This window comes from Acromyrmex echinatior, chromosome 9 (assembly GCF_024713525.1).
Source record: "Acromyrmex echinatior isolate Ae372 chromosome 9, ASM2471352v2, whole genome shotgun sequence".
NCBI classification, from domain to species: Eukaryota; Metazoa; Arthropoda; class Insecta; order Hymenoptera; family Formicidae; genus Acromyrmex; species Acromyrmex echinatior.
The window spans coordinates 5,480,311-5,494,289 of NC_141860.1; the positions used below are offsets into that span (position 1 = coordinate 5,480,311).

Below are 13,979 nucleotides of genomic sequence, written 5' to 3' on the forward strand. Positions count from 1 at the left end.
CGCGGCACCGGGCGGCGTGACGTCGATACGACGCGCGACGGCGCGGCGCGACGCGTTCGATTCCGCGAACCGCTCGTAAATTTCTCGCGCGGACGTTCGTTAAAGGAAACCTGAGAAGTTCATCGTGAGAGAACAGGGAAAGGGAAAGAGAAAGAAAGATCAACGAAAGAAAGAAAATGCCGTACTCCGTACGAGAGGCGCGGACAAAAGATGAATTCGAGACCGATGACCTTTCTCCCTCGAGGGAGAGAAGACACACGCAAGAGAGAAAGAGAGAAAGAGAGGAGAGGGGAAACGGAAGGAAAAGAGGGAAGAGAGCAGCGAGACAAGAGAGCGTATCAGAGGCGAGAGAGGAAAGAAAGAGAATATAAGAGCTGAGACGAGAGATGAGGAAAGAGTGTTCGGGAAGACGCCGTTAGTCGATCGAGCGCTCGATGACTGTTTAACATTCCGCTTCTTCGGGGGGAAAAAGGAAGGAGTAACGCGCTTTGGGAATCACCTGGTGCGGCAGCGATCGACCGGCGATGCTAGTTTTCAAACTCGTTTTCTCTCCTCTCCTTTTTCCTCCCTTCGTCCACGTCGTCCACGTCGTCGTCGCCGTCGCCGTCGCTGTCGTCGTCGTCGTCGTCGTCGTCGTCTCGTGCCTCCGCTCTTACGCGCTCACCGTGATTCCCCTACTCTTTGTCCACCCTTCACGCGACTCTCCGCGCGAACGCGGCCCGGCCTGTGTCGGTCCTTCCTCCGTGACAAGATTCGCGCGAGGTAAGCCGCGCGGTGAGGAGTACGATATTTGCGAAGGGCCGACTAACCGGGGAGAATAGTACCGACCGTAGGATGACAGCTCGCGCACAAGTAGGTCAGGTACCGGAGCAGAGTGAGAGTGAGGGTGGGGGGGAGTAGAGAGTAGGAGAATGGAGCAAGATAGATCTGTCTTTCTCTCTCTATCTCTCTCTCGGAACGAATTCTGACGTCCTCACACGCTGTTCCGGCAATTCGCGATTCCCAAGGACCCTTAATCGTTTCTTTCTCTCTCTCTCTCTCTGTCTTTCCGTTCCCTTCCCACTCCGGTCACACGAATAAAGCGTGACGAGACGTAACTCACCTTGCTGCGTACGGGGCTGAGGTAACGGCCCGTGACGATTTGAAACGGGCGCACTGAACACACTCCATGCCTCCTCTCCTGTCGAACACCAACGGCACGAGCACACCGTACACCACCCGTACGCGTATGTGTATATGTATATATGTGTGTGTGTGTACGTGTGTTACGTATATGCGTACGTGCGTGCGTGGTACGTGCGTGGAGCAACGCGGGGAGATACGCCTCGGTTTTTGGGGCTTTCACAATCAGCGGGAGGCGCGCGGACGCGCCGTCACCGGTCGGACGCAGATGGTGGGCATTGACGCGTACGAAACGCAGACGGTCACTCGGCAGAGGCGCGAAAAATCGGGAAAAACACGGGAGTACGACGGGTAGTCGCACGGTAGCACGTCGCGTCGCGAAATACGCGTGCGAGTCGGCCGCGCTCGGCCGTGCTCGGCCCGACTCGGCGGTCGGCCCATCGCCGGCGCCGCGCCGTGGCGAGCCGCCACTGCGCGGTGGCGCTGCCATGCGCCAAACGCGACAAGCTTCTTCGAGTGTATTATATATTAATTTATTGGAATAATAATTATAAGCTATTGTCCGAGAGAGGCGAAATGCGTGAGAAATTGCCATTGCTGCGGGATAATATTATTAATTTCAGATCTCCGAGGGGATGAAAACAAAAACAATAATTTCTTATGGATATAAGGATTTGTTTTAAAAATTGCTTATATATTAAAATATTATAATTTATATATAGACGTAATATTGACTCGATATATAATTTCCAATGCATATTGATTAAAATTTTTTAATTAATATGTTTCACCAATGAATTGTACTACTCACTGTAATTAATTTAATGTCATAAATACTTCGAAGTATTCTTTGATTGATACATATCTATCAATTAAAAAATTTTTTTTTTCTAATTGGTCAGTCGAATATTTAGAATTTTAAAAGTGATTTTACGAAGTAAATAACGTATAGAAATTCACTGTAATCTATAACTGACGAATTTATTATTGGAAGATAAATAATTATTTATTTTGAGTATTTTTTGAATAGCAGTACTCTTAGTACTTAAAGTAATTATAATTATTGTCTTCCAATATTTAAATTCTCGTAAGAGCGAGATAAAATATTATTTTCAAAAGTGAGAACAGATGATAATCAAATAATGATAGGGTAAATTACCAATTACAGCATTCGCATGTAGTAGCGATTATTTTCATCATTGCGAACACTTTACAGGATACATCCGATAATTTATTGCACGTGAAATCTGTAAATAGTATTATAATAATCGTAAAAAATACCAAGCACGTCAAATACAGTTCCGTAATTCCAAATCGTTTCATGATTGACCACTGACTACAATTTGGAAAGCGATACTTCGAGAATCGCAATATCGAAGAACGGTAGTCTCGATGTATCGAAACATTTGAAGTGAATGCAAACTAACGACATATTTCGCGCTGTAATTAGATGGCTGCACTTTCGCATGAAATGAATATAAATTTAATTTAATCTGTAAGAAGAAAAAGCAAAAAAAAGTGGAAAGTGCATCTAAAATGAAAAGAGCTATTAGTACAAAAATAAAATACCAAATGCTTTTTTATGAACTGAAATATTATTACAAAAAAACACTAAATGAACCACACACAGATTATTTAACATAATGGAAAAAACAAAATTCGAAATATTATGGGACCTATTAAAAATGCCTAAAATAGCATATTAATTGCAATAATTTATTTAATATAATTTTTTATTTAAAAAAATGAAAAAAAATATCAAAACTCGTGGTAAAAATAAAATTCGAAACTTATTCATTGAGTTATTAATATATTTTCGGCAAAATATTTTTTAAATCCGTAAGTTTAACATTCAACTTTTTGACACTTGAAATATCGTTTTACGATACTTTTGAAGACATGTTCCATACATTGAAGTTCAGAACATTTAAGTTCAAGACATTCAAGATGTGTGAAAACGCACGAGTTTTACCAAAAAACTTCGCCCATTTTAGGCCACCATATAGCTAACTATTGTATATTATTTTATACATAATAATAAAAATATTAAAAATTAAGTAGTTTTAAAGCCTAAAATATCTGCAGAGAGCAATTAATCTTTTACAAATATTGACTTACTCGTTCGGTCGCTCATCATCAGAGTTATCGAAGTTTAGAAATTAAAATCTTTAGAAAGTATCAGTACATCTTCAAGATGTTTGATATATCCTAAATATTAAATGACATATGTGGGCACAGTATAGTATAGGCTACATATAGTATAGGTTAGCCTTATATGTCGTCACTATGCAATGATGGTACTTGTGCTAGCTACGAGATATCTTGAATACAGAAATCAATTTTGTGGGGAGGCGATGGATAAAAAAAATCTAGAAATATTTTTAACTACATAATAAAACCATCAGTCAACTGAAAGAATTTTGCAAAAGTAAATAGTAAAATTAATATACCTTATATACCACATTTTTTTAGAGGAGGTCCATTTATCTCAATATTGATTTTAGCCATTATATTTGTTGTGCGTATTTATGTTTTAATCTATTCTTTATTACTTTACAATGTTTGATATACAATTGATCTCATGATCGAATCATAAGTTATTGATTGTTCAGGGTAATCCAGAGTATTTAGATAATTTGTGATAAAAAGACACATGTATTGAAAATCAGATGCAATATGCATCTTTTTTCATTTAATTTACTATACTACGATAATCATCTATCATTTATTTTTTTATATATATATTTTACCTATATTAAAAGTTTTCTATATTAAAAGTGTTCGAAACATCATGGGCCACACACTAAATACTCATGAGTAAATAAAGTAATACAAATTAATATATTAGAATGGCAATTTATAAGATTAAGCAATTAATTTTATTTTACCTTTATAAGTTTTATATTTTATCCGTTCACTATAGGTTTATTTATGAATTTTTTATTCTATTAGTTATAATTATTAGTTGTATTCTCCGTTCAACGAGAGAATGACCTCGCGGATCGAAAACTCGTCCGTTTTTTTCAAGTCTTCATGTTGTACAGCGTTGCCTGCTATGCGCAAACTGAGGTCATTCCCTCATTGAACAGAGTATAGTTAAGTTTTATCATATTAAATAACTATGTTAAAATTGTGTAAGATAAATAAAATTTCTTTTCAACTTTTATCACTGTTATTTCTTGAATAAATCTACTTTTTGTGTGTGATACATAGTGCTCCATGTATGAGGCATCTTAGGTCATTTCTTAAAAAATAGGTTTTTATTTTTTCCTCAAAAATCTACATATAAAATAATCTCACCTATTATATTATAAAATGAATGAAGTTCTACAAGTACAATTATATAATAGATTATCTGACATTATAACGACATGTACCTTTCACATACAAAAGATTGGAATGCTTTATCCTTGCCGAATCCCATAATATCTGCCGATACCTCTCCAGTTATCGGCAGGTTATTTTGATAATTATGTATAATTTGTTTAAAAGATGATGATGCAGAAAAATCGGTATCCAAACGGTAACTTATCCATCTTACAGCATCCGGTGGTAATGTATTATCAATGGAATATTGTTGAGTTATTGATTTTGTTAAATTGAAGCATTGATCTGATATCTTCTTAGGATCGAAGATAATGTAATTTCTACACTTATTGAATACCTATTGTAAACATTTGAATTACACTTTTAAAGATATGTCGAATATTATCATATATAATCATATAAATATAAAATATCCTCAATTTATTACATTTTTCTGGAAAAAGTGGTGATAAAAGCCAAAAGAAGACTATTAAAGTTGTTGTAAAAATAAATATTACATTTCAAAATAAAACTAATTTTTCTCTAAAAATATAGAACATTTATGTCAATTTGTGGAGGTGCTTTGTACTTATATAGGCTATACTGTATATATATGTATATCTTTTCTATTATATCTTGCATATATATATATATATATATATATATATATCCACTTACTTCGTTATCGTCCATTTCATAATTCATATCTCCTAACAACGAAACACTCCAGCAGAAAAGGGCGCTTACTGCTATTTCGGGATACTTAACAGCGACCATTTCTTTAAACTTTTCAAAGAATATCAACAAAGTTGCTTCGAAACATTCCAATTTGTTGCACGGTTCAAGTCTACAAATTATTTCAGACGCATCGAATCGAACATTCGCATTGTCATCGACTAATAATTGCAACAACATTGTCCACCAATCCAATACGGGATCTGTAAAGAAATTTTTACATTATACTGTTATGCGAATTTAATTTCGTTGGCTATAGAAATCCTTAATTCATACGACAATATTCCAGATTGATGTCCTTTTCAAAAAGTTTATATAATATATCGAAAACTGATAATCTGAAATCTTTATCTAACAAACCAATCCATCTATTGTCACAGATTTTTCTATAAATGCCCTCTATGTATTCCATCCTGAGCTCTTTATCCTTAAAATAGACAAAAATATATCAAAAAAATTAAAAAGATATATAGATTAAAGATAAATACATGGTAAGGACACAAATAAAGAACAGAGAAATCGAAAAAAATTAATCTTAAAAATGAGTAAAATAACAAGCGAACCTTCCATTCAAAAGTTAATGTCATACATTTTCCTAGCAATCTCAAGTAATTAGCACGTTGAGAATAGATATTGCTTGTATCATCTAGACATAATTTCTTAAGAACCAAAGTACAAATTGCACGTTTGTCGATGACACAACATTCGTCTATGTCCGTCAGGCTGTTGTATAAGAAATCGAAAATTGCATCTTGTAAATTAGGATTAAATTTATATAAATCATCGGCGAAATAGAAAGCTGTGTGAAGAGCAAAAGTGCTCAATAATTCTCTTTGTAGATAAGATTTCATCTTTATTATTACTTCGAAAATAGTAATCCAAGCGATACTCTGTATCTCAGCTTCTGGAATGATCAAAAGCCGCGAATATATGTTGTATGCTGTACTATATCCATTGTACATCGTTTGCAAAAACTTTGAATTCCCTATACGAAGTATAAATTTGATTGCGGACACTTTGTACATTTGTTCGCCCGGTCCTTGTTTTAATAGGACTTTCTCGACTAAGTGCTGCTGCAGGATATGCAATATATCTTCTACATCACAACTTTCAATCCTAAAAACATGAAAAATGTGTCAGTCTGGAATGATATGGTTTCTGTGAAATTATAAAATCTGTCTTCAATGATATGATTTTCATGAAATTCTCTTTCTTACATATTTTTGTCTAAACTATGAAGAATGTCAATGTATACACTAGCTGTAGGAAAACAACTGAACACATTAGTTTTTTTTTCTAATCCTTTTAATATCCAATCTGTCGCGCGTACAAAATTTGTGACATCAGATTTTAATAGCTGCATGTGAACGAATGGCAATCTCGTCAAAATCTCTAATATCTACAATTTAATCAATTGAAAATTAATATTTTAATACGCATTTTAATATGTTTTAATTTTTTTTAATTTGAAACATATTTAATGTTTTTAATTATAAGTATTTATCTTAATTATTCTTCTATTTTTGTTAAGTTTGTTACTTGCCTGTAGCAAATAGCCATGTGTGAGATTTGCAGAGATCTGAGTATGTCGCGCAGTACATAAAATTACAAATAACTTTTTTAAAAAGTTGTAAGCTGTACTATCTGCTAATAATGGCACTAATGCTCTAGCTGCAAGTTCACGTGTTTTATATACCGGACTTTTACCACATTCTGATACCAAATTAACAATTTCATTTATCTGGAAACACATATGTCGTAATGTTCATCTTTAACGGACAGGAGAAAAATTAAATTATATATAAATACCCAAGCAATATCGGTGTCAAAATGGCAATTAATATACAATCGTGATAACAGCAATAAAATGACTTGCACGTTAGATCTTATCACGATTTTTTCTTTACTCGAAGCAGTTTTCAATTCATGCAAAATAAAATCAAATAGATTGGGATATCTTTCAAAAAATATTCTTGCTGTCATTTTGTTATCCGTTGTCAAATTGATATGATCCTTGGTTCTTTGAACACCAAAAATTCGTACTATAAGTGTACTGAACAATAACGTAGCCGCATTACGTTCCTATAATTCAATTAGAAATTATTTTCTGCATAATTAAAATAATATTCATTAAAATAATATATAACATACTTACCGACCATTTTGTACTTTCATAATTTCTACAGGCAACTATCAAAGCATTCATAATATAATTCTTAGTTATGTCTCCGAGTTGAGAATGTCTAAATAAAGCTCTAAGAATATTCATAGAATGAATTTTTATCTCGATCAAGTCATGATCAGTCATTTTTTTACACTTTTCTTCTATCTGCTCAAATAAAATTAAAAACTCGGATTTAGAAAATATTGAATGCCCATACATTACGTCCATCATTGATTGATATAAAGAAGTTGTGCACTTAATTTGCGCGAATTGTAATAAAATCATCATAATCCAAGATGCAAACGTTTCTGAATTATTCTGGATTTTTGGTTCTGAAGATAACACTGCCTATATTTTAAAATGAATTCGTTTTAATATTATATCCTTAGATCTTTTTTTTTATAAAATAATCTTTGGCCATACCTGTATCATAAATGGAATACCTGCACTTCTTCTTGTTGCACATAATACATATCCTGGCTCGAATCCCGTAAAATACACTAAAATACTGTACAACCAAAACATAGGAAGTCTATTTAGGGACTTGTCTGTTAAACGCCATAATCGTGTGCATAATTGATGAAAACCAACATATGCTTGTTCAAACGCACCTCTATGTTTTGTTTCACATAATAACGCGACTAAATGTTTCATTATATTCTCTATCTGTTAACATATTTGTATTAATCCCTTTATGTTTCATTCAAACATGAAAATATGCACATATGCAAATCTCACTTGTTCTACAGTTAATAATCCATTTGGAGATTCGGCAGTTTGTATCGATGCCTTGGTAGCAAATAAACCAAATAATAGACTGACTTCTTTAACAGTACGCCAAGAACAAAGTAGTACCATTTGTGGTGTTATAATTTCGTTCTTAAGAAATAATGCATTTAAATTCAGTGTTTTCAAGTCCATTGGTAAATGTCCTTCCGGTGAGGAATTATTTACTACCACAGAAACAGTACGATTTAGTTCAAAACACAATGCTATAATATCAGCTATGGTATTTTGCCATAATTTGCTTCTTTCTATGTCTCTAAAGCAAGAATAAAAGAAATAAATATATCATATATTATTTTTTCAAAGAGTTTATAATGCTCATATTTTTTTAATTACTTTAAGTCACAATCTGAAAGCAAACTTCTAATGCAGAATAAATATCCATATAAAGAATTTTTACTAATTGCTATTCCTAGGTTTTCTTTTGCTAAAGTTAATACTTCCTGAAAAAAATAAGAGCAATGTATTCTGTAAATTGTAAAAAATTTACTTCTGATGATATTAAACTAAACGATTTATACATACTCGTAATTTTTCGTATAGCAGTAAAATTAATTGCAGTGTTATTTCTTCTGTAACCTTGTCTTTTACATTATAGTAATCGCAAAGTATATTTTTTATAATAGGAGATAATTTGGCTATTTTAAACAAATATGCAGCCGTAATACTATCAATAGGTCGAACGCTGTTACTAAATTTAAATGCAGCTTTCATAAGTGAATCAACCCAGGGTTTTGAATCTAAACTCAACAATTCTGGACTGACTGAACTGATTATTTGGTATGCCATTTCCTTATTGGGTTCGTATGTATCCATCACTAAACAGTGGAATATCGCCTCAACTTCATCTTTCTTCCATTTAAAAAGTCTGAATCTATCAGGAATGAGATCTTGCATCAGTAAAAGTATTTGCAAGCAGGAACGTTTGCGATCATATGTTGCTTCTGGATACAAATTGGACACGCAAAGTAGATGCAAGTTCTTAACAAAATGGCCGTAATATAATCTTGTACAATATTCAATTTGTTCTTTTTTACGAACTATAACCAAATGATCGTCTTTACATGTTTTGGAAATGAAACCTTGTTTCTCGTAACAATTTAATTTTATTAGTGCTTGCAAAAACTGTTTCTCTATAACTGCATAGCTATCTTTCAACCGTGTTAAAGCCTATAAAAGATATAACAAATTCAATTGAGAGAATTTTTCGCAATAAGTTTATTACAGTTTTTTAAGATTAATTTGGGGAATTTTGGGGGGATTATTACATTTCAGATTAATTGCGTTAATGTCGACAACCATATCGACACGTAATTATTATTTCTGAAATTAATTCATTCGTTTGAATAATATATATATTAGTTCAACATCTTAATACTTAGACCGTAGTGGCGCTTCGGATTGTAATGTTAGTCAATTGAGAGATTTTGATAAGAATCAATGTCGATGTTTCTCTGTTACCTTTTTGATAAAGGGCATGTATTCCATCTTCTCACATAAATTATTGGCTAAAAATATCAAAATTAAGTCAAGTTCCATTCCTGTAAAACTTAATGTGCTTTTCTTTGATTCCACTAAGAGTGCTAACATCTCCAGTCTGCACTATATGACAGAAAATATGTAAAATCACTTCATTATTACTTGACTAGAATACTATTGGATTTCTAAAGCATCAGATGCTATCTATATATATATATATATATATATATATATATATATATATATATATATATATATATATACACTATATATAAAGTAGATTATTTTTATGAATTACATCAAGAATGAATAATGAGTTAATCTGGACTGCTATATGAATAAATTAAATAAGTAAGAAAAGGACTAATGGTTAAGGTTAGATCTTAAAGATTACCTAATAATAATATTTTTAAATGTAAATTCTAAATACAGCTTTTAGTTATATAAACTGCGAATCGCTTACTTTTAGACTTGACATATAATTATAAACTGACGCTGAAATAACAAAATCATAATTAAATTAATTGATTGATAATTTAATAATGATGCTAATTTGATGATGCCGAATTGAAAGACATCCACCTGAATTATCGGAAGTTCCAGTTTGAATCTTCGCTGTAGTAATACTTTTTACAATAAATTATTCATGATCTTTTAAGATGTTAGCAGCATCATTATCAAATTAATCATCAATTTAATTGTGATAATATTTCAACTTCAGTTTATCATTGCATTTTAAATCTGACAGTAAGAGGCATACAATTTAACTGAAAAAGATGCATTTACATATAAAAATATTATTAGGCACCAAGATATCTAGTATAGTAGATACTCGACCGTATTAAGTTTATCCTTATTTATTTGATTTAATGAATGAAATTATTACCTTCTCGCTATAATGCTTGGCACACATTTCTAAAACATCGAACTCCAAGGTATCTCGCCATTTGCCACTTTGCTGCGCCAATTTTTCCTCGGTGTCCAGTTCGCCCTTTAGCTTTGATTTTCGCAGGTCGTTGAGAAATTTATAAAGTTCATTCTCGTCCATAATAAAATATTTCTCCATTATTTAAAGTCGCAATATTGCAGAAATACTTTTACACATTGAACAGCTGTTTACACATGTTCACTGTGTTTATTCCTCAAGTAAGATTCTCAAGTAAGAGATTGGACAACGTTTAGATTCTTCTGATTGGTTTACTATATTTTTCAGGACTTGCTTAAGATAAAATGAGCTAGATGCATAAGATAAAATGAGATGTGAATATCTCATTCTGGATGTGTCTCGTTTTCACCCCCTACAGCACGAAAGATTGCAATAATATTGCAACAATATTTTAATAATGCGCAAAAACTAAGGTTTTTTTCGCGTCGCATGCTCTGACATGCTCTAAAATGCTCCTACTAAAACATTTACTCACTCTAACACGCTCGTTGAAGTGAATGGAAGTTATAGTAGGAGTACATTGGGGCATGTTGGAGCATGCGACGTAAACAAACCTTAATAGAGGCTGCGATCGATTTGAATGCTCACGCGCTTTAAGCATTTATAATCATAATTCTGTCTTAATCGTTCATTAGACATAAAATAAAAAGAGAAGTACTGAAAAGTGCTGAAAGCGTCCAAATCGTCCGCAGCCAGAGTAACAAGCTTTACTACTTTATTGTGTTTGCGAGATTAATCTGGTGTATGATCCACTTGGCGCTGGAATGCTTCGAAACATTTAATTAACCAATTGGAAGAGAGGATTTCATTAATTAATCAATCAAAAAATGCTTCGAAGCATTTGGAGCATCAAGTGGATTGTAGCCCCGGTAATCATAGTCCGTTTTTATTTTAAAATCATCGTTGTAATATCTTAAGATGCTAATATGATTTTCTGATTGGTTCAAATTAGTTGACTTTTGATTGGTTGATATCTTAAGCACTGCTTAAGATAATCTCCAAATTTATAACATCTATGGACTCTGTCCCTAGTTTATTCCAATTTACTCCTGACAATTTTGACATTTCTGATATATTTTGCATATAATTAAGGCTGCGATCCACTTGTTCTTCCAAATGCTCTGAATCAACGTTACGCTCCAAACGCTATGCTTAAATTGGTCTGTTAGACCCTGCGCACAATAGAAGGAATAAGAAATTAGCAAGAAAGAATAACGATTTTAATCTATCAGAAATCGGAAACATCGGAATACACGATTTCTAATAGGTTGAAATCAATGGCGTTCAGCGGATTCAATAGTTGAGTGAGTGCTGCTATTGATGTATTCTCCCAGATCTAAAATGCTGATTGGATGATCTAAAAGAATATACCAATAACAGTTGAGTCCGCTGAACGCAGCCATTATTTCTTATTCTTAATTCTTATTCCTGCTATTGTGCGCAGGATCTTACTGTTTCGAATGCTACAATTGTATGTGAACGCTCCAAACATTCTACCTCACAAGGTGAGGCAATTGGAGCGAAGCGAGAGTAAAAATGATGATATATTGATGACGAAATCAAAATTATGGGCCTCGACATAAAACAGTCGTAATTGAGTCGTGAAACGTGAATCATAATGTTTTGTCAATCTACAATTACAATTTACGTTCGGCTCAGTTACGGTCGCTTTGTGCTTAAGCCTTTATTAGGGCGTTCTGAAACGTCAGTCATGATAGTGCTAAAATATTCTATAGCGTTTGAAGCGCTAAGTGGATTGCAGCTTTAATGTAGTCCACTCGCTTCTTTCAAATGTTCTGAACGCTGTACTTCAAACGTTACGCTTGAATTGATCCATTACTGTTCCGAATTCTATTTGGTATGCCACAATCGGCTACAATCGCTTCATCGAATATGTCGGAACTCTCCAGTCAACCTATCTTTCGAGGTGATACAGTTGGAGCGATGTGATAACAAAAACGATGATGTATTGATGATGTAATGAAAATTACGTAGAGTATTTCAGAGCAATATCGGTTCTATACACGCTTTGTATAGAGAGCCTATAATCAGAAGGGCGCCATACGAGATGTGATGTCATATTTTAGCGAAATTCTGCGAGAGAGAAAGAGATATACGGTCTCAGTCTATCCAACAGACTGTCAGTTTCAGCGTTAGGTGCAACAGCATTGAACAACATAGATACGTATAGATACATTGATAAAAATAAAATTATCGAAATTATTTTAGAAATATGATTGAATGTACAATACCGTTTTGTAACAATTCATTAAAAAAAGGATATGTTATGAAAATAATTCCGAAAGACACAGAACGCCGCATGAATTGGTTAAAGAGTATAAATGGCAAATATAAAAATTGGACACCGTCAAAAAAATTCACCTGTATGTGAGGTAAAGTAATTTATTCTTTATAAATAATATATTTAAGATATTAAAATAATAATGTAACATAAAATATACACAGATTAATTATAATATCTGAAGACACGATAGTATCATGACACTAAGTACATGTATAATCATCACATTGGTTACGAATTTAATTCTTTCTCTTTTTGTCGTAATAATTTCAATTATATATCATTGCATTGTGAGTCTAAATCAAATAATATGATAATTACAATATTTAATATATAATATTTTATGAAATATTATATATACATATATAATATTTTTCTGAATTTTTGATTCTTTTATATTATTACACATGCATTTTGCTGCTAAAATGTAGGAACAGAGAATGAATAATAAACTAGCGCATTTAATAGCGCAAATAATGTGTAATAAATAACGTTTTGTATAAAGTAATGTGCAATATTACAAAATGTACAATATTGCAATAGTACAAAATAAATAAAATTTTATAATAAATAATATATATAAAAGTTTTATTATTTTATATACAATATTTATTTATTATCATTTTTTAATTTGTCACAATTTTTGAGCATTTTTTAGCATAAATTCAAAATTTAGAAAATAATGTGTTTAAAAAACTAGAGGGAATGACTAAAACATGGCGGACCAAACACAAGGGTAACCGTATGGCGTCACTCTGATTGGCTCTCTACCCTATTCTACCCGTATGGCGTCACTCTGATAGGCTCTCTACCTCATTCTTATTCTTATAATTATATTTACAATTTGCAATTTGAATAAAGTTAGAACTTTTCTAATTGTATAAGCAAACTACATTTAATTTAAAATTGTGAAGAAAATTTATATGAATAAAAATGAATCAACCTTAGAGGCCCTCCACCACCCCCGTCAATTTTTAATGGTGATCCTCTTTTCTTTATAACTATATTCCCCCGTAAAAAAACGAGTTACTAATAAATTTAGTCAGTTTTTGCAAATAAGTATGTTTTAAATTTATTTGACGCTTCAAATACTACAAAGATAGAGAGCCTACAATCAGAGTGACGCCATACGGGTATCA

General features: G+C 32.8%; 2 protein-coding genes across 9 annotated transcripts in view; both read right to left on the bottom strand.

Moving 5' to 3' along the window:
- Positions 1–1,569, bottom strand: part of LOC105151469 (uncharacterized protein CG43867) — an 80,079-nt gene extending 78,510 nt beyond the window's left edge. For 3 of the 7 annotated variants that reach the window (XM_087409672.1, XM_087409673.1, XM_087409670.1), the window contains exon 1: positions 1,103–1,569. The gene's annotated coding sequence lies outside the window, so the exon portion shown is untranslated. The other 4 variants (XM_011065183.2, XM_011065179.2, XM_011065182.2 and 1 more) reach the window with 2 other exon arrangements.
- Positions 1,570–1,823: 254 nt separating this feature from the next.
- Positions 1,824–10,826, bottom strand: THADA (Thyroid adenoma-associated protein homolog). 2 transcript variants are annotated; one of them, XM_087409685.1, is made up of 15 exons: positions 10,479–10,826; positions 9,575–9,715; positions 8,639–9,283; positions 8,450–8,556; positions 8,066–8,369; positions 7,751–7,993; positions 7,319–7,675; positions 6,973–7,245; positions 6,707–6,904; positions 6,381–6,562; positions 5,727–6,279; positions 5,440–5,590; positions 5,107–5,366; positions 4,500–4,786; positions 1,824–2,369 (listed from the first exon to the last, which is right to left on the bottom strand). In XM_087409685.1, exons 1-15 carry the CDS (start codon positions 10,656–10,658, stop codon positions 2,354–2,356), a joined length of 3,897 nt encoding a protein of 1,298 aa, XP_087265811.1. In that variant the 5' UTR covers positions 10,659–10,826; the 3' UTR covers positions 1,824–2,353. The 2 variants fall into 2 exon arrangements, with proteins under 2 accessions (XP_087265811.1, XP_087265812.1); XM_087409686.1 differs by lacking the exon at positions 1,824–2,369 and having other exon boundaries at positions 4,364–4,786; positions 9,575–9,710; positions 10,479–10,620.
- Between the last annotated feature and the right edge of the window lie 3,153 nt (positions 10,827–13,979).